The 26,523-nt window shown below is 51.6% G+C and overlaps 1 protein-coding gene across 5 annotated transcripts in view; it reads left to right on the forward strand.

Moving 5' to 3' along the window:
- The window catches only part of LOC127052485 (copine-5), a 225,393-nt gene that overhangs the window by 148,822 nt on the left and 50,048 nt on the right, over positions 1-26,523 (forward strand). For all 5 annotated transcript variants that reach the window (XM_050956208.1, XM_050956210.1, XM_050956209.1 and 2 more), the window contains 6 exons: positions 2,264-2,317; positions 3,401-3,462; positions 21,905-21,951; positions 22,669-22,850; positions 25,177-25,304; positions 26,013-26,115. In XM_050956208.1, the coding sequence (XP_050812165.1) occupies positions 2,264-2,317; positions 3,401-3,462; positions 21,905-21,951; positions 22,669-22,850; positions 25,177-25,304; positions 26,013-26,115 (576 nt within the window). The remainder of the gene's footprint in view (positions 1-2,263; positions 2,318-3,400; positions 3,463-21,904; positions 21,952-22,668; positions 22,851-25,176; positions 25,305-26,012; positions 26,116-26,523) is intronic.

Consider the following 26,523-nt stretch of genomic DNA (forward strand, 5'->3'; position numbering starts at 1 on the left):
TTCTGGGCACCACCAAAATTTCTACAAACTTGCCTCCCAATGCTCTGAGCCACGCTGGGAGGTTAGGCTGGGTCTGGCTGTTTGCTGGCATGCCACAGCAAGTAAAACCTGAGGCGTATTTCACGTCAGCTGAACCAGGGCAACGCTGTGCACAGGTGTAAGTGGAGACACAGAGCAGGGCAGAGAGTAACAGTGTGCAGTCTCCAGGTGAACTCTTTGGCTGCTGTGACTCAGCATCGCTCCATTGACTGAGGGCCCCTGTTCTTAAAACTCCCTGTGCAGATGGCAGGGCAAGTGTGTCAGTGATAAGCAAATCTGAGCAATGACCCCGTGGCTTTGAATCCCCTGCGTTCTTGGGCTGGGTTTTCTTCCCTCTCACGAAGTGCTTTGTGCACTCCCCATGCCTTAACTGTGGCAGCTCCCTTTTAATATCATCTGATGTGATGCTTCTAGGCCAGCTTTCAGAATGGCTGCCTGGGCTCTGACACATTATTCGTGTCCCAGCATGTCCCTTCACAGACTTTCACAGCTCCCTCCAGTGGGAGGAGGGGAGGGAGTGAAGGGGAGGAGTGGAAAGACGGGCATATAATTTGTTCAAATCATTAATGTCTTCTGTTCCAGATGAATTCCCAAGACCTTATCAAAATGGATCATCATGAAGGGCAGGGGGAAAAGAGAGTTCAGATTAGCTCTTTTTGGAGACAGAGCAAAAATGTAAATTTGCTGGCTGGAAAGGCCATGTTCCTGGTTATCATTGAGAGCCTTGGGGAAGCCGGCAGAGCTGCTGGGCTGGGAGAAGATCAGGACTTGCTGGAGGGGGCCATATGAGCAGTAGGGTCAGGAGATCTGGGCGCTTTCCCCATCCCAGGTGTTGGAAGGACCTGGGTCCTTATGGAGCAGCTGGGCTGTGGAAAGTGGCATGGGCAGTTTTGTCCCGCAGAATTTGGACATTTGAAGAGTGGACTTTCTGGCCAAGCTTTCTCAAAGCAGCCAGTGATTTTGGGCACCCAGCTTGAGATGTCTTAAAGGGACCTGATGTCAGAAAGGGCCCAAGACCAGTCCTCTGAAAGTCATGCCCCTTCAAGGTGTCTCCAAGTTGGGTGCTCAAAAATGGAGGTACCCCAAAGCACTAGTCACTTGGCCTCCAGGTCTAACAATGCGGATAGTGCTAATCTAGCCCTGAAGAAGGCTGGCCCAGTGGTCAGGATGCTAGCTGGAGACAGGGTTCAAGTCCCTTCCTCCTCTATGGAATCCTTGTAGGATGCTGGGCAAGTCACTTCTCTCTGGGTCTTAGTTCCACATCTGTAAAATGGGTTTGACAGCCCTGCTCTGCCTCACGGGGGGTTGGAAGGGTAAATATCATAAAGATTGTGAGGTGCTCAGATTCTGTGATAATGGAGCCATGCATGCACTTCAAGAGTGAAATCCCCCTCTGCAGAGAGCCAGCATGGGGCCTGTGCACCATTTCCATCCTCCATAAGCCCTGCTGGGAGGATGGTAAGTGGTGCCTATGCCTACAGCTGAACCTCGGCACAGGCTGACTGCTCCCATGGGGCTTGACCCTCAGCTGCTGTAGATCAGCAAAGCTCAGCTGAGTTCAGCGGGGGCTACCCCAATTCACGCCACATTGCAACTGGACTGTCAGTGCTGAAATCTCGTGATAAATCTTTTCCTAGCATTAGGACCATGCTTTGGGACAGAGAAGGGAAACATTCCCTTTAGTAACAGAAACATTGTTATGTTCTTTGGCATCACGAGGGCTGCTCAAGCTGGACGTAAAGAATTGCCTTTGCTGAGAGCTGAATTTGTTGCTTTAGGCTTTTCTGCCTCCATCCTTATCCCTGCTGAGGGATGGCTATATAAAGACCAGAAGCAAGATGGGTTGTTTTTACTTTGCTGATGATACGTTTTTTAGAAGGGGAGGGGGGAATATCTCAGACTAAAAATAAAGATGAGAATCCAGATAATTTGGAGACTTGTTCTGATGTCCGAATATCTGACGCAGTGGATAAAGACAGATAGAAAACACTGAGAACATGTTATCAATCAATCATATGCCCCTCACTTGGAGCACTGTATTCAGTTGTGGTTATTCACTCTCCAATAAGATAGAGCAGGAAGAAGACACACTGATAAAAATGGACAACCTCCACCATCACTATTGCTGAGGGACCTGTGCCATTGGTGTCATTTGTGCTAGCATAAACAGGCTTCACTTTGTGTCCCAGGATATTCAGTCTCTTCCATTTCCTTCATCTTTCAGGTGGTGAATCCCAAAAAGAAAATGAAGAAAAAGAAATACATTAACTCGGGAACAGTAAGTGACATTTTTTTTCTTTGGAATTTAAGCTATCCAGGAAGGCAGGATATGATTATCCCTGGATGGCGAGTTGCCCAATGGCAAGCTGCCACGCAGAACCAACCAATCAGAAGCATTCTTTCCCCGACAATATTCCCCCCCTCCCCATGTTATGCTTTGATATGAAGGGTCAGAATTTTCTGCCACATCACTAGAAATGTGGAACCACTCAGTCACCAATCAGCTTCTTGTGGGCAGATTTCTCTTCTGATCTTATAAGCTAAGGAGGCCTGATCGCTGTGAGATCTTGGATGAGAGACATCCTAGGAAAGCCCAGGTGCTGGGATCTTCAAAGAGTGAAACTTGTGACTCCTGTTGAATCGCCAACCCACTGAAACTAATGGGCCCTCCAGGCAAACATGAAACAAGAGCTGGTTCAAAATGAGGTGGCAAGGAGGATCCATGGTGACAACCAGAAATTCAAATTTAAGAAGATTTCAGCTGAAAACCAAAACATTTAAATTTGGAAATGCTGCCACAGTGCCTTGTTGGAGCTGGAGTTTGGGCACCTCATACCTCCATCCTCTTCTATGGGCCAGGCTTCTTGGTTGGTATACATCTCCCGTGATGCACCGCAGTCTCCCCTCTTGGAGAAGGGAAGTGTTACTTGGGTGTCCCTTGCCCTGGGGCATCATGAGACATGTAATCCTGCTGGAAAGTCCAGTGCATAGAGAAGAGTGGAGCATGAAGTTACTGAACTACAACTCCCATGAAGTGCTACAGTATCATTTCAAAATCAGTGTATTTTAGTTCCTAGGGGGATTTTCCATGGAATTCAGATATTTTCACCAAAAGAAACTGTAGGTGAAAACCCAATTTTCCACTGAAAAATAGTTTTGACAGAAAATGTCTGACCAGCCCAAGATGATCCACATTGCCAGAGAGCAGAGTGGGGAGGTTAGCTCCTTCCTTGGGCTGATGGGCAATCGATAGTCTCCAGGGGCATCACACTAGCGCCTTTCCTCGGCACTCCGCACTGCACCAGTGATCCCTGCTGTCTCGGGCTCTGTGTAACGTGCCACCCTATCTCTTGGTTCTGAGGTGACGCTGCTCTCATTCACTGTGGAGTCGGAGTATACCTTCCTGGATTACATCAAAGGAGGGTAAGTGGGTTATGGTTTCCTTTCCTAAACAGCCTGGCCAGCCTGTCTCCAGATGAGGATAGGAACAATGTCTGTAATGTGGTGTTGGCTTGTGATGATGATGGTGTAGTTACCAAGAAATCCCATTGCAATGTCCAATGTAAATTCAGGACCCTTCCAGCTAACAAGGACTCTGCAGAGGGGTGGCAAGCCCTGAGTGGGCAGTACGGTGCCTGGCAATAAACAGGTCCAGCCTCTGCTGCTTTCTGATCCTCTTAGGTCCCAGCTACACTAGAAAACTGAGCCACTGTCATGCTGTCGGGAGTAGTTCACGACCATGAGTGCCTACCTCAGGGCACTGTCAGAAAACAGGGCAGGCACCCCAAACTTTTGGTATGTTCTATAATTAGATTTCACCAAGCCAATAACAAATGTATACTCCTGGAGTCTTACCATGGAGTCACAATCGTCTTGCCACCCAGACAAACTGGACTTACAAGAAAAATCACACAATGTTCAAGTTGCTTCCAGTTCCAGGAGACCAGTCACTAACCCCAGATCAGTTGGTACCCTAGATCGTACACCAAAGACGATGCCTGTAACCAATCCTGTATTGAACTATCTAAAGGTTTATTAACTAGGAAAAAGAAATGAGAGTTATTTGCAAGTTAAAGCAAGCAGATGAGTTCACATCTAAATCCTAAAGGTGTTAGAGTTGTAGTGATCTGTCAGTTCAAAGTGTCTTTCAGGGCAGACCCAGAGGTAACCCGTGGGGATCTCTGTCTCAGTTTAGAGTCTCTGGCCCTGTCAGAGTTCAAACAGTGAAGAGAGAGATGGAAAATTTTCCTGTGGCTTTGTTTTATTTCCTTAATTCAGCTTCCAAGTCCACAGGATGAACTTCCTTGGTAGTATTTCCAAAGTGCAAGAGGGCCGTTAGCCAATCTTTTTTATTGCGATGCTCCTTAAGAGCCCATCGAATTATAACCTGGGTTCACAAGTGTAGAGCAAACATTTTCAAAGTTATGAAGCAAAACTTACATATTTCCTTATCGCACGGACTGCAGTCAGTGCTTGTGAGATTAATGCATCTAACCACGTGCAAGCATTTCAGAGTCTAAACACTAACTGCCTTCATAGGGTACGTCCAGACTACCCGCCGTATCGCGGGTTAAAATCGATTGCTCGGGGATCGATATATCGCGTCTAATCTAGATGCGATATATCGATCCCCGAGCGCGCTTATATCGATTCCGGAACTCCATCAACCCCAACGGAGTTCCGGAATCGACACGGAGAGCCGCGAACATCGATCCTGCGCCATCTGGACGGGTGAGTAATCCGATCTTAGATATTCGACTTCAGCTACGTTATTCACTTAGCTGAAGTTGCGTATCTAAGATCGATTTGCCCCCCCTAGTGTGGACCAGTCCATAGAAGACTAATACGTAATTTGAGCAAAACTAACATACAGGTGATTCATTTGCCAGTTCTAAGCTAATGCCTGCAGCCTGGGCAAGCGCTGGCATCTGGCCTACCAGCGTTACATACTGCTTATCAAAGGATCTGTCTGATGTGCTATTAAAGTCTCAATCAAGCTTCCTCTAACAGTGCTGAAACTAGGCTGATCCCATCTGCACTAGCAGACCAGTTGTTGGAGGGGCCAATTGCTGATAATAACCATTGTCAGCAACAGATTGTTTTCCTTATCAACTGGGCTCCAGTGACGTCTTTGCTACTGTCCTTAACAATCAGGGAGGCGATGGAGGTTGCAGTGCCATCAGCCCAGTGGGATTGCCACACAATGGCCTAGAGAATTCTAGGAGGGGATTCTGGCAGACAGGCTCTGGCCTCAGGATTCAGCTCTAGATTGCAAATGCCCCAAGTTCAGATAGGGGTATTGATTTGGGTCCATGTCATTAAGGGTGAAATTCATCCCCCTGCAGAGAGCCAGCAGGAGGGCTAGGGTATGTTGAAAGCTCTCAGATTAGCCACCCAAAGGTGTCAGTCCTTCCCTACAGCGGTAGTGCAACCCCACCTGGACTCATGAATAGAAACGTTGATACATTGGGGGTGTTTGGTCAGGGAGCAGGAAGGATTAATTGTTGTGGGAAGATTAAAAGAGCCGACTTCCACCAGCGAATGGGGGAATAGCGCAGGCTTCACAGGTTGGATGGATGTAAAACACCAACTGCCCGGTTCTCATCTCACACCAGCAACTTGGCGTTGGGGGGGGGTCATGTTACTTCTCTGAGACCAGCACAATAAGAGAGAATCAGGCCCCCAGGAGGAACAGAGGGATGCACAGAGCTGTGGCTAGGAGCAATGGGATGAAATTACAAGAGGGAATGTTTAAGCTAAATATCAGGACAACTAATTAACAGTGAGATTTTTGGGCCGATCCCCCCATGGTGTAACTCAGCATAACCTCATTGAACCCTTTAACACCAGCTGGAGATCTGCCCCTTTATGAGCCTGTAAAGTAACAGGGTCACTTTCTACTAAGGGTCTGTGTAGCAGTGGGTTACTGGAAGTCAGCAGCATGTTGCAGAGAGGAGGAGAATGTGTTCTAGATGATGAGTAGGAGCACATCAGGACAATGATGGGTATAAACGACCTGTAGCTCTGTTGAACTTTATAACGATTTGTTAACTGTTTATTAAAATATCTATTAATCATTTATTAGCCCTTTATAAACTACTCATATATGGAACCCAAATATAGTGGGTGACCTGGCACTGTCTCACATGAGTGACTCTCCCACTGGAGAACGCCCTGCAGGGAAGGATACAGCCCTGCACTGGCCCCAGGAGATGGGCTGGGTGGCTAACAGGACTTTTCCATCCCTACTTTCTATGACTAGTGCTGGCCTTGCAACAGAGGTTGGCTTGGCTAGGGCATCTGAGACCAAGAGCAGTTCCATGGGCTGAGAATGCTGCTCTGTGCAAATGCCCCGGGCACCTAATTTCTTCGCCTTCTGTACTCTGGCCTGCCTTTTGGGATGGCCTGGTGCCTGCTTACAAATTGGTTGGACTGATGGCCAAAGATGCAGAAGCCAGACGGCAATGGGTTGAAGCAGGCAATGCTGCCAGTGCCATCCGTAGAGTGGGCCCCTCCTGGCCAGACTCACTTGTGCTGCAATGGCACCATATGGCTCCTTGCACTTGGGCAGACCTGTTCACACGTAGGTACCCAGAAGGGATACCCAGACAGATGGAGAGAAAGGGGCCCAGAGTTTGCAGAGGCTCCTGGCCACCAGTGAGACAGACTCTGCGGCAAGGCAGCAGATTCCTGCAAACCTGAGAGGCCTCCTGGGTGGGTGTTGTGTACAGAGGACTGGCCGAACTAGTGTCTGCAGGCTAGAGAGTGTGCGTTTATATTTGGGGCACCTCAGTTCAAGCCTGCAGCACCTTCTACCTGTGGATCCGGAGGGCACGTGCCTCAGGATGCAGATGAGCGAGTCAGAGGCCTACCTTTCAGGTGTCAGCAGCAGCACAACCAGCGCATCCCCTTCATGGGAAGCTTTGGCTGTGTTCTTTACACCTGAGCTTCTGCTGCTTTCACCTCTGGCTCAAGACCACAGTTAGCCAGGGGAGAGCCAGGAACTGTCATCATAGGGTGTAATTACCTTGGCCCAGAACCTGGAAAAATGACTTCATACACCCCATTCACCACTAACCCATAAGCAGCAGCTCCCTGTACGCATCAAGGTTGGTTCTGTACAGCCATGTGGCTAATGGAGAACGCTGTGTGGGAGCCTGGACTCCTGGGTTCTAGCCCCTGCTGTGGGAGGGTGGGACATCCAGTTGGTAGAGGAGTGGGAGGTAGGACTGCTGTGCTGCTGACTCACTCTGTGACCTTGTATGCAGTGTAGCTGTAGCTGCCTCGGTATTTGAGAGACAAGGTGGTGCGGTAATATCTGTTATTGGCCCCATGTCTGTTGGTGAGAGAGCCCAGCTTTGGAGCTTACACAGAGCTCTTCTTCAGGTCTGTATGAGCTTGGGCAAGCCATGCCCCCTCTGTTCCTCAGCTTCTCCATTTTACAGATGAGGATTATGATACTGACCCTCCTATGCTGAAAAGGATCTTGTTATGAAGTGGGTTTCCTTTCTCCTCTGCCCCCTTCCCCCCTCCCTGTGATTCTCAGGGCAGAACAAAGATCCCCTCGCGCGGCTCCACTAGTGTGATATTGGAAACAGGCAGCGTTACATTTGTACAAACATCGGTGACATCTGTCACAGCCATGAGCATCTCCCTTCTGCCCCCAACAACCGGGCTGTTTTGTCACATTAACCATGATCTTTTTTACCTTGTGGCAACTGAGGAGCTCACAAGATTGGTGTCCTGTTCTTGACAGCTGGCTGTCTGGGCTCTGCTCTAACTAGAGGCGCTCAGAATGGTTCAGATGCAATGGCTGATAGCATTACACTCGCAGGAATCCCCAAGAGAGGGGCTGCTGTGGCTGTTGTCCAGGACTGGAGGGGTGGGGCTCCCTTGCGCAATCTGCTGCACTCCGTTGAGGGGAAAGCATTTCCCTGGAATAGATTTGAGGAGGGAGAGAAGAAGTGGTGGGTGTAGTGAGGGGGTATAGGACAAGCTGTGCAAAGGAATAGAGTGTAGGGTGGGGTATAGGCCAGGCTGTGTGAGGGAATGTGGATGTAGACTGGGCTGTGGGAGGGAATAAATCCATGGAGGGGAGGTCCATCAATGGCTATTAGCCAGGATGGGCAGGAATGGTGTCCGTAGCTCTGTTTTCCAGAAGCTGGGAATGAGTGACGGGATGGATCACCTGATAATTACCTGTTCTGGTCATTCCCTCTGGGGCACCTGGCACTGACCACTGTCAGAAGACAGGATTCTGGACAGGATACTTTGGTCTGACCCAACAGAGCCATTCTTATGTTAATGAGGCTGTAGGGAGGGGTGTAGGCTGAGCTATGTGAGGGAATGGGGGTGTAGGCTGGTCTGTGTGAGGGAATGGGGGTGTAGGCTGGGCTGTGTGTGGGAATGAGCTGTAGGGAGGCGTGTAGGCTGAGCTATGTGAGGGAATAGGGGTGTAGGCTGGGCTGTGTGAGGGAATAGGGGTGTAGACTGGTCTTTGTGAGGGAATGAGGCTGTAGGGACGGGTGTAAGCTGGTCTGTGTGAGGGAATAGGGGTGTAGACTGGTCTTTGTGAGGGAATGAGGCTGTAGGAATGGGTGTAAGCTGGTCTGTGTGAGGGAATGGGGTGTAGGCTGGTCTGTGTGAGGGAATGAGGCTGTAGGGACGGGTGTAAGCTGGTCTGTGTGAGGGAATAGGGGTGTAGACTGGTCTTTGTGAGGGAATGAGGCTGTAGGAATGGGTGTAAGCTGGTCTGTGTGAGGGAATGGGGTGTAGGCTGGTCTGTGTGAGGGAATGAGGCTGTAGGGAGGGAATGGGGGTGTGGAACAGGCTAGGGAGAGAGTGAGGAGTTCACGTATGTATACTGGGAGGTGCGGGTTTGGGGTGGGTTGTGGCACTGTGGGGAAGTCTAAGCAGTAAATGAAATCCAGGTCTGTACAGAAGAGTTCCCTTTTGCATCACTCCCACCAGTCTCACCTGAGAGGCTCTTCGGGAAGGGATGTGCAGGGGGGCTCTCAGGAATCACCATGCTCTCCAGGAACTGGCAAGATGTTTCCAAGGGCACAGCCTAGGCCAGCGCTGGGGGTCCCAGCTCCGCCTCAGGCAGCACTGTAGACCCCAAGCAGATGAAGCTAGCAAGGCGCAGTGAAGAGCGGACAACCCCCTCCCCAAGCCAACACAATGCTAAATCCCCACACTGTTTTCAGAGCCAGATGTGCTCCCGTGGCTCCGAGTTGCCATCAAGATGGACTATAAAGAATGGAGAGCCAGAATTCCTGGGGCTCCAGGACAGCCTGGTGTGTTAGCGCTCGCAGAGGCAGCTCCCATGAAGGAACCAACGTTTTCTGTCCTTGAGCTGTGGAAATCTATGACCACACCACACTGCCTCTGCCCTGCTTCGCCAGACTTCTCTTCACTGCCCTCCTTCCCCCAATCTACTCCAAAGAGATGCCAGGTGCACTAGCATGGACCCATCTCCTGCTTCAATCACACAGAATATCTCCTCCATTTCCATGCATTTAGCGTGGGATGCTCCTTCTCTCAGTGTAATAATACCTAGGAACAGATTCTGCTCTGTTACACTGGTGTAAATCTAGAGTAACTCCCTTGGAGCTACTCCAGATTCCCTTCAGTGTATCTAAGACCAGAGGGCTGGATTCTCAGCTCGTGTAGATCAGCATAGCTCCACTGACCTCACTGCATGGATTTAGACCAGCTGAGGATCTGGCCCAGAATTTGGTCATTAGCATTCATCTAGCCTGTCACCTGTCAAAAATATTGCAGAGATGTAAAATGATCCTAGTTTGAAACATCTGAAGCAATGGAGATTCTTCCTCGGGAGGTAATCCTGTAGCAAGATATCATTAAGAAATGTACTCATCCCCTTACAGCCAGTTACAACCCACCCTTGCACTACCCTAAGCATCAGAATAGCTTCAGTAAAACATGGGAACAGAGGTTGTGTCGGAGCACATAAAACATAGTGCTAAATTTACCTACTCACTCTCCCATTCCAGCTTAGTTCTCCATGGTGCAAGGGTACCTTGGATTTATGGGCTAGTTCTTCAGCTGGTGTTGTAGGAATCTGTACAGAACTTGGAGGGAGGAGCACCAGGAAGTCAGTCTGTGTGCCCATGGCTGGAATGCTAGCTGCAGTTGTAGCACCTCTGAAAATAGTTCTCTTAATAAAGAGCCAGTTTAGTTTTATAAGCCTGGTGTCCTCTCATGTTATTATGCAGCATGTGGTACATGAAATATGGTGACAGCATCAGTCTAGTGCAGGGGTCGGCAACCTTTCAGAAGTGGTGTGCCGAGTCTTCATTTATTCACTCTAATTTAAGGTTTCACGTGCCAGTAATACTTTTTAACGTTTTTAGAAGGTCTCTTTCTATAAGTCTATAACATATAGCTAAACTATTGTTGTATGTAAAGTAAATAAGGTTTTTTAAATGTTTAAAAAACTTCATTTAAAAATAAATTAAAATGCAGAGCCCCCTGAACCGGTGGCCAGGACCCAGGCAGTGTGAGTGCCACTGAAAATTAGCTCGCGTGCCACCTTCGGCACACGTGCCATACGTTGCCTACCCCTGGTCTAGTGAGACCCGTAGCTAGGAAGAGAGTGTGGTTAACAGGCAAACAAAGCAGCACTTAGAAACAGAACAAACAGGCAGCACACAGGGATTTAGAGCAGCAGGAATGCTGGATTTCCAGACCAAAACCATGCCCAAGCATGGAAGCAGTGGAAGCAAAAATTGATCCTGGAGGTAAAGATGAAGAAATTAAGGTAAAGCTTTTTTACTATTTCACTGAGGGAAAAGGATGAGGAGTGAGACACTGTTGCCAGAAATAATGCCCCAAACACTGGAAGTGCTGATAAAGGAGTTTGATGAGTATTGTGACCCCTGACAGAATGAGACTGCAGAGAGAAACCGTTTGCATGCCTGAAACCAAAAAGCATAAAAGGGAATGGATACGTGCATCTGAGAGCTAAGAACTTTGGTGCCCGCATGTGACTTTGGAGACATTAAAGATCCCCTAATCAGAGGCAGGATCATTTGTGGAACACATAACTCCAGTTTACAGGAAAGACTGTTGAGAGAAATAGAGCTAACCCTAGAGAAATGCCTCCAAATAGCAAAGGCAGCTGACTGGTGCAGAAAAAGGATCAAACAGTGGCAGCCACTAGTGCAGAACCAGTGCACAGCCGCAAGCTAAAGGAACCCAGGATGCTGGACAGAGACAGACTGACTAGCTGTGGAAAGCAGTACAAAGGGCAGAAAGAACGACACCCAGCCTATGGACAATGGTGCAAGGGGTGTGGGAAACAAAACCTTTATGTCCACTTTCTGCAGCTACCACCAGAAGAAAAATGCAGGATTGCAGGCAGTGATTGAGGATACAGGGAACTCCAGTGAGGGGGATGTCTGCAGTGCGACTCTAGCAGATCCAGACTCTCAGGCCTGGTCTACACTGGGGTTGGGGGTGGGAATCAATCTAAGATACACAACTTCAACTACGAGAATAGCATAGCTGAAGTCGACATATCCTAGATCGACTTAGATTGACTTATTTTGCATCCTTGCGGTGCGCAATCGACAGCCACCACTCCCCTGTCGACTCCACTTCCGCCTCTTGCCCTGGTGGAGTTCCAGAGTTGACGGGGAGCACATTCGGGGATCGATGTATCGCGTCTAGATGAGACACAATACATCGATCCCCGATAGATCGATCACTACCCGCCAATCCGGTGGGTAGTGTAGACATACCCTGTTACACATGCTGCAGAAGGAGGCTGACAACCATTCAACTGCCATATCTGCAACTGTGCTACTAGATCAACAACCAGTTCGATACCAGCTGGATTGTGGAGCCAGCTGTTGTATAATCTCAGCAACACTGATAAGCAGCAATGTTAGCCTAGGGGAGTGGGACCAAGTGCTGGTGATGTACAGTGAAACCATTTAGAGGCCAGTGGGCAAATGCAGGCTGTCGATAAGAAACCCACAAAACAAGAGATGTTATCACTTGGAATTCATAGTAATTGGCACACAGAAGGTCTACCTGCCTCTAGACAGCAAGCCATGCAAGTCATGGATTTGATCGTAGTACAGCATCAGAATATCCACCTGTGGAAAAGGAGAGACCAGGCACTGGGGATCTCATCCAGCATTCCAACAGACTGTAAGCACGTCTGTCAAGGAGATGGACACCCAGAGGGCAAGCTGAAGTTAGAAGTAGATTACCCATGTACAACCCATGAGGCTATTGAAATGCTGAGTTCCATTAGCTCTGGTGGGGCCAGTGAAGAAGGAACAAACAAACCTGAAAAGAAGCAGCATGATTACACCCATTAAAACCGGCAGAGTGGATCATCAGCCTGATAGTGGTGAGAAAATCTTCAGGTGAACTGATGGCTGCATTGACCAGAGCATTGAAAAGAAGTCCCTGCCCATTACCAGCAACTGAGGACACATAGCCTGATCTATGCAGGGCAAAAAGGTCCCTGGTCTGTGATGTCAAGAATGGGTTGTGGCATATTGAATAGGATGAGCCATGCAGCCACCTGACTGCCTTGGCTGCACCTTCTGGCAGGTACCAGTGGGTACCAATGCCTGTGGGCATCAGCCCGGCCCCAGACATGTTCCAGTGTCAACTGAACTAGTCACCAGAGGGATTCCCAGGAGTCACATTCTTATTGTAGGAGGAGATGTCAAGGACTATGGTACCAAGCTGTGACAACCCCTAACCAGGTGTCGGGAGAGGAATGTCAGGCCAAGCGTAGACAAGCTGAAGCTGAGAGCTGAAGCCCCTTGCATCAGACATCTGTCAGATTCTGAGGGATTCCAGATGGACCTTGACAAACTAAGGAAATGCCTGGACCAAAGGATTTAAGGGTAGTGCAGCAATTTACAGGGATGGCCAACTGTCTTTCCAGACTCTGCACACACCAGTCAGAAGCCCGTGAGCCTGGAAGGCAGCTAACAAAGCACCGGAGTGGTCAGAGATCCACAGACAGGCATATGAATGAGGAAAGAAAATAGTAAGCTAGGCGCCAGTCCTAACATGCTGAAGCCTTGCAGTGCAGGTAGAGCAGGAGTGGGCAAACTATGGCCCGCGGGCCACATCTGACCTGTGGGACCATCCTGACCAGCCCCTGAGCTCCTGGCCTGGGGGGCTAGCCCCCGGCCCCTCCCCTGCTGTACTCCCTCGCCCACAGCCTCAATTCGCTTGCTCTGCCATCGAGGCAATGCTCTGGGCAGCAGGACTGTGAGCTCCTGGGGCAGCGCAGCTGCAGAGCCCAGCCTGACCTGGTGCTCTGTGCTGCGTGTGGTGACGGCAGTGGCAGCGGTGGTGTGGCCCAGCTCCAGCCTGGTGGCATGACTATAGTGCTGCCAGCCACCAGTTCTCCAGGCAGCGCGGTAAGGGAGCAGGGGGTTGGATAGAGGGCAGGGAAGTTCGGGGTGGTGGTCAGGGGGTGGGGGTGTGGATGGTGGTCGTGGGGGGACAGGGGATTGAATGGGGGCATGAATGGGTGGTCAGTCAGAAGACAGGGAGAAGGCGTGGTTGGATGGGGCAGGGATCCCAGGAGGGCAGTCAGGAAGGAGGGGGGTTGGATGGGGTGGCAGGGGGCAGTCAAGGGCAGGGATCCTGGGGGGGGGGCAGTCAGGTGACAGGGAGAAGATGTGGTTGGATGAGGCAGGGGTCCTGGGGGGGGTCATCAAGAATAAGAGATGGGGTTGGATGGGGTGGTGAGGGTCCGGTGGCAGTCAGGGGACAGGGAGTGGGGGTGTGAATGGGGCAGGGGTCCCAGAGGGGCCATCAGGGAACAGGGGGGTTTGGAAGTGGCAGGAGTCCTGGGGGGTGGCAGATAGGAGGTGGAGGCCGGGCCATGACCCCCTCCCCTAACCAGCCCTCCATACAATTTACGAAACCCAATGTGGCCCTTAGGCCAAACAGTTTGCCTGCCCCTGAGCTAGAGTCACAGGGGAGGCCTAGGAGCAGCGTTGATACAAAGTCAGCAGCCCACAGCACTGACTGACAAAGCCCTGACAGATGCAGGAAGGGGATGTGCTTAGACGGAAGAGACACTACTAGCTAGGCTCTGTGGATGGACCGAGCCCATCCATTCTCCTCTGCACACCAGGTGGGTGCACAAAGAAGCCACTGCTGAGTGCACCCACATGACTACCATGCATGTGACTGACACTGCATAGGAAGGTCACTACTGGTGGCAGATAGGTTGAGCAGGGCAGACCTCCCACAGATGCCACAGAGGGATCTGTGACAACAGAGAGTTGAGCAGCATGCTGCAGTACCTCCCCATCTCTGAAGGGAGGCTCCAAGCCAGGGCCACCCAGGCGTGGGGGGCAAGCGTGGCAATTTGCCCCGGGCCACACAGGGGCCCCCACAAAAGTTTGTCAGGGCCCCCAGAGCTTCCTCCTCTCCAGATCTTCAGCGGCAATTTGGCGGTGGGAGGTCCTTCCACTCCAGGACCCTCTGCCGAAGTGCCCCAAAGACCCCATGGCGGGGGGGGTCCTTCCGCCCCAGGGCCTGCCGCCGAAGTGCTGGGTCTTTGGTGGCAATTCGGCGGCGGGAAGACCCCAGGCCCGCTGAATCCTCTGGGCAGCCCTGCTCCGGGCAATTCAGCAAAGCACCAAACAGGGTGGGTGCCACAGGCAGGAAAAGAGGGCTGACCACATCACAAGGGGCAAGTGCTGCAGGAGGTCACTCCCTCCAAACACGGCAGGGATGAGCTGCATATGCAAGATGGGATTTGGTTTAAAGAGAACTGAGCAGTAACCCCAGCAGATTTAAGAGCTGACATCTTGAGATGGATACACACTTCCCCCCTGGGGACAGAGGCCTGCTTGACACAAGCCAGGGGGGTGTATCTAGTGGCCAGGCATGAGTGCCCAGCTGAGCGCATACATGGAACAGAGTGAACTGTACAGGGCATATATGTGTGTGTGTATGTATCAACATGAAAACAGCATCCATCCGGCATGTGCGCAGCATCCTGCACAGTGTCACATACACACAGTGGGCTACCCTGGGTGCTCCCGGCATGGTCAGTCTCAGCACAGTGCACCACACCACTCCGGAACCTGTGAAGCTGGCTCCAAAGCCAAGGAGCCATTTGTGATAATGTTTCAGAGGAGCTCTCTCCCATTCTGTCCACCCCAGTGAGTTGATGATGTTAGCAGCTGGATGGAGAATGCACAGCACAGTCCAGACAGGATTTCCCTACACAGTTGGTCGGGGGGGGGGAACATCCCATGTATCCCTGAACAGTGGCACATGTGGCGTTTGCTGTACTTTGGTGATCAGTTTGTTGGCTGCATTGTGATGTGGGATATTAGGTGGGGGAATATTGGCTGGGACTGGTGACCACAGAAGTTTTGTTGGCTTCAGTGAGCCTGTGACTCGTGGAATGATTACGTTGTGTGTCTGCTAGTCTAGTGTGGGCAGAGCTGAACCAAACTGGGGCATAATGTTCTCCAGTTGAGTAACAGAGAGCAAGCCCCGAAAATTGCACTTTGGCTGGCCCCCTACCAGTTTGTTCAGGAGACAGTTTCCCTCTTGATCTTTTGAGCTATGTGAGTGAGATGGTATTTATATGTGAGCGTGCACTGTAGTGTGACCCCAGTACATTGGCTTTGGATCACGCTGGCCATTCGAAGGTTAAGAAAAGATGCAGAGTATAGTGATCAACAAGAGAAAGAGACTCATGAAATCCCAACCTACCCTGCTAAGGACCAGAGCTGTGTGGTCATAGCAGCTCACGACTTCATTTGGGGTGGGGGTGGGGGGCTGTTTGGAGGACACTCCGGTAAGAACTGAGATCAGGAAACTGAAGGTGCATTTTGCAGGGTCTATCATTCCTGAGGTGCTCTGCCCAGACAAAGGGCCACCACTCACTGCAGCAGAATTCAAACAATTCAGTGACAAAGCTAAGCACAAGACGTCTTCCCCTGGGTAGCCACAAAGCAACAGGCAGGCAGAGTCAGCTGCAAGGAGAGCCAAGAGACAGATGGCAAAAGCAAAACAGACGGAAGGGATTTCTACCTGGCAACGTTGGATTGTATAATACGTCCTCCCAGAGACTGGCTAGAAGCCCAGCATAGGAATGGATGGCTGGGCAACCAGGACTCCGCTTTCTGTGAAGGGTAATCTGCTGCAGCCCAGCGGAGGAATGAGGGACAATACAGAGAAGCAATTAAGAGAATGCCAAGTGCAGGCAGCTGCTACAACAAAGGAGCCAAGGCCCTGAGGCCACTACACACATGTGAGCAGGTCTGGGTCCAACCATCAAATAACTACACACAAAAATGAGAAGACAACGGTTCAAGCTGCCCTGGAACTCGGATCAAGTGAGGCAGTTAAAGACTCAGGATAGTGGTGGAGATGAAACCAAATACAACTGAGGAGCAGTGGCAGACATCCAGCACAGCCAGACAGATCAGCAAGGACCAGGCGGACTTAGAATGAGCCTCAGCCATGAGCTGGCCTGACATAGGAGAGTCAGAAGAAGGAAGGTCTGAGAGCAACACAGAGGACTAATAGGTGACAGCCACCAAAAGGCAGCAACAGGGTAGCAAGTAGCAAGTCCCCCCCACACAGCGATTACACAAACAAGAAGGGAGATCCTGGTTCAAAGACCAGCATGCTTGAAGGACTCTGAGGTCTAACAGGCTGGAATGGGCAGGCAGTAAAGGCCACATCCCTAGGGCAAGCTATGTACTAGTCACTTCTGAGCCCAGCAAATCAGCAAGCGCTTGCACTAAAGACAAAACAACAGTGGTTAAAGGAAAGATGTGACAACCTGCATGGAACTTGTAGGAGGGAGGAGTTTGGTGGAGCTACCAAGAAGGCAGCCTGTGTGCATGTGGCTAGAATGCCAGCTACAGCTGTAGCGTCTCGGTAAATAGTTCTTGTAATAAAGAGCCAGTTTAGTTACAAGCATTGAGTCCTTTCATTACCCAGCACAACACAGGAAACACGTGCAATTTGCCATAGGTCCCTTAACTTCCAGGGAGCATTGCTGGCTTACACTAGTTGAGGGTCTGGCCCTCTGTTGAAAGTGTCTCCTTATCTGGGCCTTGTGTTGGATACAAAGTCCTCCTTGGAGTAGATAGTGCAGTTTCCCCATTTATCACATTCAAACGTGACTTACTCTCCCCTTCCAATTCATATCCCACATCCCTCGTCCTGCCTTCGGCCACGTTCCCCTATGGCGGCAGACCCCTCCATGGCACCACCTATGGGACCCCACCTGTTCTGCTCTAGCCTCTCCCCAAAATCCCGTAACACCTGTCTCTCCCCTCAAAGCTACATTGCCCCATCAATCACTGGCCTGCTGCACCATCCATTCCTTATACCTCTATTTCCCTCTCACTCACTCTGGTGTAAGTCAGGAGTAACTCACACAGGGAACGAGATCTTCAGCTGATGTCAAGTGGTGCAGCTCCGCTGATTTAGACTATGCTGTGCCAATTTACAGCAGCTGCGGAACTGGCCCGTAGATTCCAGATGGGGCAGTGGGTTTTCCCTACCTTCTCCCCACTGCATGAACTGTCATGAACCCATCTGCACCTTTATTCCCTCCTCTGCAAAATGCATCCATCAATTAGTGACACACAAAAGCCACCTGGCAGTGGCACATGGATGCCTCTCCTGGTCCCATTTTACAGAGCCATGAAACACACGGATCATAGAATCAGAGGATTAGAGTTGGAAGAGACCTCAGGATGTCATCTAGTCCAACCCCCTGCTCAAAGCAGGACCAGCCCCAACTAAATCATCCCAGCCAGGGCTTTGTCAAGCTGGGCCTTAAAAACCTCTAAGGACGGAGATTCCACCACCTCCCTAGGTAACCCATTTCAGTGCTTCACCACCCTCCTAGTGAAATAGTGAAACCTAGACACGCTCCCCCTCACTGCAACTTGAGACCATTGCTCCTTGTTCTGTCATCTGCCACCACTGAGAACAGACGAGCTCCATCCCCTTCAGGTAGATGAAGGCTGCTTTGAAATCTCCCCCCCCCCACTCTTCTCTTCTGCAGGCTAAACAAGCCCAGTTCCCTCAGCCTCTCCTCATAAATCATGTGCCCCAGCCCCCCTAATCATTTTCATTGCCCTCCGCTGGATTCTCTCCAATTTGTCCACCACCTTTCTGTAGTTGGGGGCCCAAAACTGGATGCAGTACTCCAGGTGTGGCCTCATCAGTGCCATATAGAGGGGAATAATCACTTCCCTCGATCTGCTGGCAATGCTCCTACTAATGCAGCCCAATATGCTGTTAGCCTTCTTGGCAACAAGGGCACACTGCTGACTCGTATCCAGCTTCTCGTCCACTGTAATCCCCAGGGCCTTTTCTGTAGAACTGCTGCTTAGCCAGTCGGTCCCCAGCCTGTAGCAGTGCATGGGATTCTTCGGTCCTAAGTGCAGGATTCTGTACTTGTCCTTGTTGAACTTCATCAGATTTCTTTTGGCCCAATCCTCCAATTTGTCTAGGTCACTCTGGACCCTATCCCTACCCTCCAGCTTATCTACCTCTCTCCCCAGCATAGTTTCATCTGAGAACTTGCTGTGGATGTAAACCATCCCATCATACAGATCATAATAAAGATGTTGAACAAAACCAGCCCCAGGACCAACCCCTGGGGCACTCCGTTTGATACCGGCTGCCAACTAGACATTGAGCCGTTGATCACTACCTGTTGAGCCCGACAATCTAGCCAGTTTTCTATCCACCTTATAGTCCATTGATCCAATCCATACTTCTTTAACTTGCTGGCAAGAATACTGTGGGAGACTGTATCAAAAGCTTTGCTAAAGTCAAGATATATCACGTCCACTGCTTTCCCCATATCCACAGAGCCAGTTATCTCATCATAGAAGGCAATCAGGTTGGTTTGACATGACTTGACCTTGGTGAATCCATGTTAACTGTTCCTGATCACCTTTCTCTCCTCCAAGTGCTTCAAAATGGATTCCTTGAGCACCTGCTCCATGATTTTTCCAGGGACTGAGGTGAGGCTGACCGGTCTGTAGTTCCCCGGGTTCATCTTCTTCCCTTTTTTAAAGATGGGCCTTGGATCAGCACCCAGCCCTATCGGTGCTCATCTGCACACTGCTAGTTTTTGCCCCTTGGCCTTTTGAAGGGCTGCTGTCACAAGAGCCGTGGCCTTGTCTCTTCCCGTCTGGTGGGTGAGGTGGTAATGCCTGTTGACAGCATTGGCCACTTGTTAGGAGTCTCCCCGGGCAGCTGAGGGCACGGCTTGTCACAAAGCAGCTGATGCTGGTTTGCGGCAGGGGCTGACAGCCAGCACGGCGCAGCTGAGATGGTTGGAGAAGCCAGAGCTCCTGGCGGAAGGGTGCCCACAGGCTGCTTTTTCAGCCATCACTCCTACTCAGCGCCAATGCTTTCTAGCCCCTCAGTCCACGGGGCACAGGGAGGTCAAGCCATTTACTCTCATCCCAGGATGACAGTCCAGAGGTAACAAGGGATACATTTGTTCTGTGTGTGAGTGAGAGAGGAATCGAGCCCACTGGGCTTACTCCTAATTTACACTCAGAGAGGAGAATCAAACCCATCGCTTTCATTCTCATGTCATCCATTCAACCAAAGCACTTCTCAGGAGCAGGGCTGGGGCGAGAGGAAGGTGCCTGTGTTCATAAACTGCTGTTGACTCATGAAGTACAGTCTCCTCAGTTGCCTAATTAATGTAGCTAATTAAAACCTTGCCATGACTATTGTGCCTGGTCCTGCAGCAGCAGAGTCAGTGTTGCTGATGAGTACAAGGTGAGGCGGAAGGGGGCAGGCAGTGGGTAAATAGGCAAGGGGAGGCGTTGCCTTCCCTAGCACAGCCGTCTCTGCCCCCCAAATCCCCTTCTTCCCCTCCCTGCTCTGACCCTTCCCCGAGACTCCCATGGCTTGCTGCTGCTGCCCGGGGTGAATCTTCCTCCTCTCCTCTCCTCCACCCCAGCCCCTTCCCACTCAGAGGTCCCCGCAGCTGCAGGCCGTGTCTCTCCTCACCCCCCTCCCAGCGGGGTGCAGGAGGTGTGTGTGTGAGAATGCGAGCGAGGAGTCAGTGGCAGACGGGGGGATGAGGAGGCGAGCGGAGGGGATCCTGGAGTAACTTTACACAGTGAAAAAGCCTTCCAGAGACGGAGTAGCAGATCACTGACACTGTAAAAGAGTCATTATAGAGGTAATGAACCCATCTGATGGGCATTCGGCCAGAGAGCCTTTGGCCACATCCAGCTGGTTTTTCTATTGTAGGAAAATGTGTTATTGGGGTTAAAAACAGTTTCCAAATGACGACCTGTCAGTTAGTGTCAGTACCCAGAAGTAACTACTGGCCTGGCTCAGGGAGGAGCTGACATAGCCAGGGAGTTTATTTCGTGATCTAAGGAAACAAACCTGGCAGGGAATTCAGTGGAAGGAAGGTGATTAAACTACTGCCCTAATGCAGGCTATCACTGACCAGCACTTTTTCTAAAGGAGAGATTAGGCTTCAGGTTGGCGCAGGTAGCTCGGCTTTCCACCGAATGCCCAGCCACACAAAAAAATCTATCTGGCCACTGAGCTACACCTGTTGCCTTGGAGAATGTTATTAGTGCTTTAAGGTGAAAAGGGGAGAGGGTGTCATGGGGGCATGCAGCAGCAGGTGGGGGTGAGGGTCCCATGGGGGCGGGGGAAGGGTCTGGTGGGGGATGGGGTGAGAGGCGAGCAGCAGGCGGGCGGGAGAGGAGGTGAGCGGAGAGGAGATCTCAGGGTGGTGGTGAGGAGGCAAGTGGGGAATCAGCAGTAGGTGGGGGCGGGGCCTGGTGCAGAGCAGGGGTGGAGTGTGGGCAGGGCTGTGGTCAGAAGAGACAGGATAAGGAGCTCACCTCCCCCAGGGAAAGTTTCACCCCCCACCCATGAGGACGTGGCTGGTGTGCCAGTCACTGCAGATAATCCTATGTACTCAATCTACAGCAGGACAAGGGGAGATTCAGAGACCTGGAGCTGGGTTCTCACTTGGCTGCTGCTGTGGTCATGGAAAGATTTCTGGGTGCATGGGAGTAGCTCGCTGATCTGACAGAGCAAGTGTATCTCCCAACCAAGACACTGTCAGGCTCCTTTCCCAGTCTCCTCTCTACAGGGCCTGATCCTGCAAAATGCTAGGAAATACCAGGGGTTGTGGGTGCTCAGCACTCTTCTGGATCAAGCCTGGGGATGGGAGCACATGTGGGCACCAGGAAATGGACACAGCTTGAGAGTCAAGGGCAGGGCTGTCAAACAATCTAAGAGGGAGCTCTGCACTCCTGGTCAGAGAGGCAGCAGAGCTCAGCTCAACTTCCTTTGTTCTCAACCCAGCGCCAGCCATGGGTGCTGAGCCATCTTGGCCATTAATGTCTCTTATTGACTCAGGCCCCCCTTTATCTTCCTGAGTGAAGCTGCTGTCTCCAGTCACTTTGAGGCTCAGCTGGGGTGACATGCGACGTGCGGGTGCATGTGCCAGGTGAGAGAGCCTGGGCGCTGGCTCTGTGACTCGACTTTTCCTGTTTAGATCCTCTCCAAGCTCTACCCACCTGCTGCACTGGGGAGATGTTAACAAATGCCATTGGGAGCTGGTTCAACTGCCAGTTTCCCATGGATTTGCTCAGTTGTGCATTGCCACCCATGACATCTGTGCATCAAGAGACTGCAGGCGAGAACAGCACCGTCTGGGATCGTCCAAACAAGCCAGGGTGTTGTGGCCTGGTTACTGGTTTGGGAACATTAAGCCCATTGAGGGTGGAGTCTGAGCAGAATGCCTGTAGAGTCTGCACCAGCCTGCCAGAGCTTCTGACTAATGGTGTCATTGTCCCCTTTTCAGGACGCAGATCAATTTCACAGTGGCCATTGACTTCACAGCTTCCAATGGTGAGTTCTCCTACCAGATTAACCGTACTAATGTTCCCTGAACCACTGTCAGTCTCTGTTCAGACAGCTGGTGGCTGATCAGACAATACATTACACTACTCCTCTGACATATTATGTATTTATTGCACAGTTATTCATTTCCCATAAAGGCCTGTGAAATCAATAGTTACTTTATGACTGCTGAGTGCTTGTTAAATCTGTTGATAGGTATTAGGTATCCTTACAGGGATAGGGTTTTAACGAGCAAGTGTCCTGCCCAAACACCTGGGGCCTGGTTCTAATCTGATTTAGTGGACGTGAGAGCTGGATCCTGGCCCTTGAGTCACAGTGTTTTCTCAGGCCACCCAAGCAAACGCCCATGGACGTCAGTGAGGGGTGGACTCACCTCACTGATATTATTGATTATTTATATTGCTGTAGTAACTAGGAGCCGCGATCTTGGCCCAGGACCCATGGTGCAAGGGTTCTTTTCAAACAGAACAAAAGCACAGTTCCTGCCCCACACAGCTGACAATCGCTCTCTTATGTGAGTTTCCCCCAATCAGTGACAGAGGAGTTACTCTTGACTTCCCGTGGTGTGTGTGTGAGAATCAGGCCCTGAGTAAATACCTCAGTGTTTGACCCTCAGCTGACCTGACAAATACACATGCCCCTCCACTGCTTTGCCCACTCGCTGCTGCCTGCTGGGTCTGTGTGAGCCTTCTCTCTCTCCATCAGGCAACCCCTCGCAATCCACCTCCCTGCACTACATGAACCCGTACCAGCTGAATGCCTACGCCATGGCGCTGAAGGCGGTGGGCGAGATCATCCAGGACTACGACAGCGACAAGATGTTCCCCGCACTTGGGTTTGGAGCCAAAATCCCTCCTGATGGGCATGTGTCCCATGAGTTCCCCCTGGTACTACCATCCCCTTTGAATTATTCCACCACTTAGGGCAGGTCTACACTAAAACTGGCATCGGCAGCTGAGTCGCTGTCTTGCTTCTGGTGAAGGCACTCTAAGCTGACAGGAGAGAGCTCTCCTGTTGGGTTAAAAACTCCACCTCTGCGAGAGGCGGTGGCTATTGTAGTGAGGTGGTTACCCCGCTCCAGTTTGGAAGGGCTTAAAAACAGCCCTGGGAAAGGGCAGCTCTGTGGAGCCAATCACAAGTGGGCTTGAGGCAGCCAATCAGGGCCTGGCTAGGCCAGTATAAGAAAGGCTCCTGAGGAGAAGGGAGTTAATCTTGCTCTAGTAGTGGAGCAAGAAGGACCTAGCTGCCTGGTAGATACCTTGGACAGAGCAGTACTGGGAAAGGGCAGGCTGAGCTGGGGAGCTCTGGCCTGGCAACCTCGCCGGCTAGGGCATTGCAGCAAAGGCCTGAGGAGGTACTAGGGCTGCAGGGAGGCAGCCAGACCAAGAAAAGGCAGTAGGTCAAAGCCCCTTGCCAGTGATGAGTGGCCATTTCAGACTGCAGTTTGCCCCTGAGAGAAGGGGCTAGATGACAACTGGCAATAGCCACTGAGGCAAGGTGGGTATAGGGGGCTGGGGTTCCCCTAGGACAGGAGATTGGGTGGGGGGCATTGCTGTGGGGCAGCACCTCAAAGTAAGAGGCACTGGGGTCTGGGAGGGACACGGAGCCAGAGTTGGTGGAGACAACAAGGCAGGTCACCGAGGGCAAGAAACCTCCCGGAGGAGGGTGCTCCTGAGCTGGGTGAGCTAATTCCCAGACTGACCAGCAGGAGGCACTGTGGCAGTGAGTGCCCCACCCTGCTACAGCTATACTGGTGGGAGAAGTTGCCTGCACCAGTGTGTAGGTTCGTATAACTGCGTCGCTCAGTGGGTGTGGATTATTTACACGCCTGAGCAACATAGTTATGCTGAAGTAATTCTGTAGTGTAGACCAGTGCATACACAACCCCTTTTCCAGCGTCCGCAGCCATTCTGTGCCCACTTGGAAGTGAAGGGCCTCGCTCCTGTCCATCAGGCTGTCTGGCTGTGGTGAAGTCCTGGGCTAGGTCCTGATGCTGAAAGAGCAGCCCCTGTGAGGCCCTGAGCACCCTTAGGTCCTGTCGGCTTTGGTGGGCGTGGATGGTGCTCAGAGCCTGACAGGATCAAGCCCTTAGTGGGGGTTAGGGTGTGTATGGCACCACCTCCCCTCTAATCTGATGCCCTGGTTAGACCAGCCAGTCCGTGTGATCCTGACCAGACTTGCCCGCTGTGCCTCCACAGAGCAGCCAATGCTGATCAGGGCCCATGGCTGTGGCAAAGCCTGACGGGTCTCTGAGTGCTTGGTCAGCCCTAGTGGAGCTTCACTGGGTCCATCTGTACAGCTGCAGTAGCAAGGCCCAGAGCCAGACTTAGGCTTGTGTTGCGGCTCTCAAAACATCTGTGTGGATAGTTGGGCTCCGATGCCCACCCCACTCCTTCGGCTTCAGAGCCCAAATGCCAGCCCCAGTCGGATCGTCTGCACAGCTGCTTTCAATGCCATCACACAAGCCGAGTGTCCACCTTGGGCTCTGAGACGTGCTGCTCCAGGCTGCCATGAGGCCTCTGTGGCTTGGCCTTAGCCGTCCAAACACCCATGAGCACCAAGAGTAGCAGCGTGGCTGCTCTGAGGACAGGAAAATGGATTTCCCATGGGGAGGGCATAAAAATCTGAGCCAGGAAACCCGGTTTTTCTTAGTGAGCCTCTTCCCAGTCCCTGATGGAGACGGGAAATAGCTTCCGTCTCCCCACTCCCACCTCCAGGAGAGAGCTCCCCTCCTTACAGCATGGGGGAGCTAACTCCGGTGTCTCCCTGAGCCCCATTTTCTGGAGATGCCGGCTAGGGACTGAGGCTCAGCAATGGAAGCCATTTCAGTGTCAGAGCTGGAACTCCTGGGTTCTAGTCCCACCTCATGGACATACTCTGTGTGTCCTTGGTTAAGCCATGTCCTCTCCCTGCCTCAGTTTCCACACCAGGAACATGGGGATGATGGTGCTTTTGAAGCAATTTGAGATCCTAGGATGGAACCACTGCACAACTACTAAGTGTTATCATCACTGTTCCTCTGAGGCCCCAGGGGTGTGGCCCCTGTTACCTTTGGGTAACCCCTTTGGGTGATTCCTCCCAGTGCTGCGGGGAACTCCTCAGATCCCTCTGGCCAGCGCTCCAAGTAGGGATCTGGGAAATAAAAGTGGGGGATGGGGAATGACTCCCTGTTTTGGGAACCCCCCTTCATTGCCCTTCCTCCCTCTCTCTCAGAACGGCAACACCGACAACCCCTACTGCAGCGGGATTGAGGGCATCCTAGAAGCCTATCACAAGAGCCTCAAGACTGTCCAGCTGTACGGCCCAACTAACTTCGCCCCAGTGGTCAACCATGTGGCTAGGTACATCCAGCTGGTGCATTGACTAGTGGCAGCATCCCACAGCCCTGCTTGCTCTGTCACCCCTCCCTGGGCTGGCAATGGGCTGGTGGTACCCACTAGAGAGCTATGGCAGTGTCTACATAGAATGGCCAACTGGGAGCAGCAAAAGAGTCAAGAGCTGTTTGATAGCAGCCAAAGGCGGGAACGAGCTAGCCAGGGCAGTGGATCCTCTAGAACTGTGTCTAATCCAGGTGATGTCTCAAGCCATGGGTTCCGGGAGCACGGTGTGTATTTATGTCACTCCCTGGCCTGGGCCAAGGCCCATGTCTAACACCCTGTAGCTGGACTAGCAGGGATGTGGCACAGGCTTCTCCTTTACTCCCAGGAGGATCCTGGTTTGGGTAAGGAGTGTCACAGCCCAGCTCTCTTGGGAGTCACATGGCCCCTGGGTGACAGCAGGAACGGAGGTACGTTTGGGGGCAGGGAGAGAAGGAGGGAGACTCCTCTTGGGCAGCTCTAATCTTGCCACAAAAATCTCCCAAACTGGGAAATTGGAGACGCTGCTCTGAACTGCAGACCCGGGGACAAATTCCCCATGGGGTTACTGCAGTTACCCCAGGGGTGAACATGGCCCAGTGCAGCAAGGCACATAGCCACCAGTTCAGAGTCCCTAGTCCCCAAAACCCACCCCCCAGAAGCCTACATTCACATGAACATCTCCCCGTCCAGATACGCCACCACTGAACAGGACGGCTCCCAGTATTTTGTACTCCTGATCATCACAGATGGGGTGATATCGGACATGGCCCAGACGAAGGAAGCCATCGTCAATGTGAGTAACAGGGGTTCTGTTCACCTGCTTTGCCACCCATATCCCGCAGCGCTGTAGCGGCACACCAAGCCAATGTCTTCCTGAGTGCCACTCGCTGCGACAGACAGAAAGTAGCGAGCGTCAAGCAGCCAGATGTTACTAGACCCCCTAAGACTAATGGCTTTTGAAGAATCCCATTGAGATTTGTCATGCTCTGTCTAGCCTCAGATGGAGGGAATGGAGTTCAAGATTAGCCCCTGACTCCAGAGGGTCCTTAAGTTCTGTCAGCCCTGTGTCTCAGATACCAGAGAGCTCAGAGTGCTGTGGCTGTCAACGGACTGGTGGCTATAACAACCTGGGGCCTCTGTCTGTGTCCTCATCACTTGGGTGACCCAGCCTCCCTCTGTGCCCACTGATGAGCACAGTTGG

The sequence above is a fragment of the Gopherus flavomarginatus genome, chromosome 5 (genome assembly GCF_025201925.1).
Source record: "Gopherus flavomarginatus isolate rGopFla2 chromosome 5, rGopFla2.mat.asm, whole genome shotgun sequence".
In the NCBI taxonomy this organism is placed as follows: Eukaryota; Metazoa; Chordata; order Testudines; family Testudinidae; genus Gopherus; species Gopherus flavomarginatus.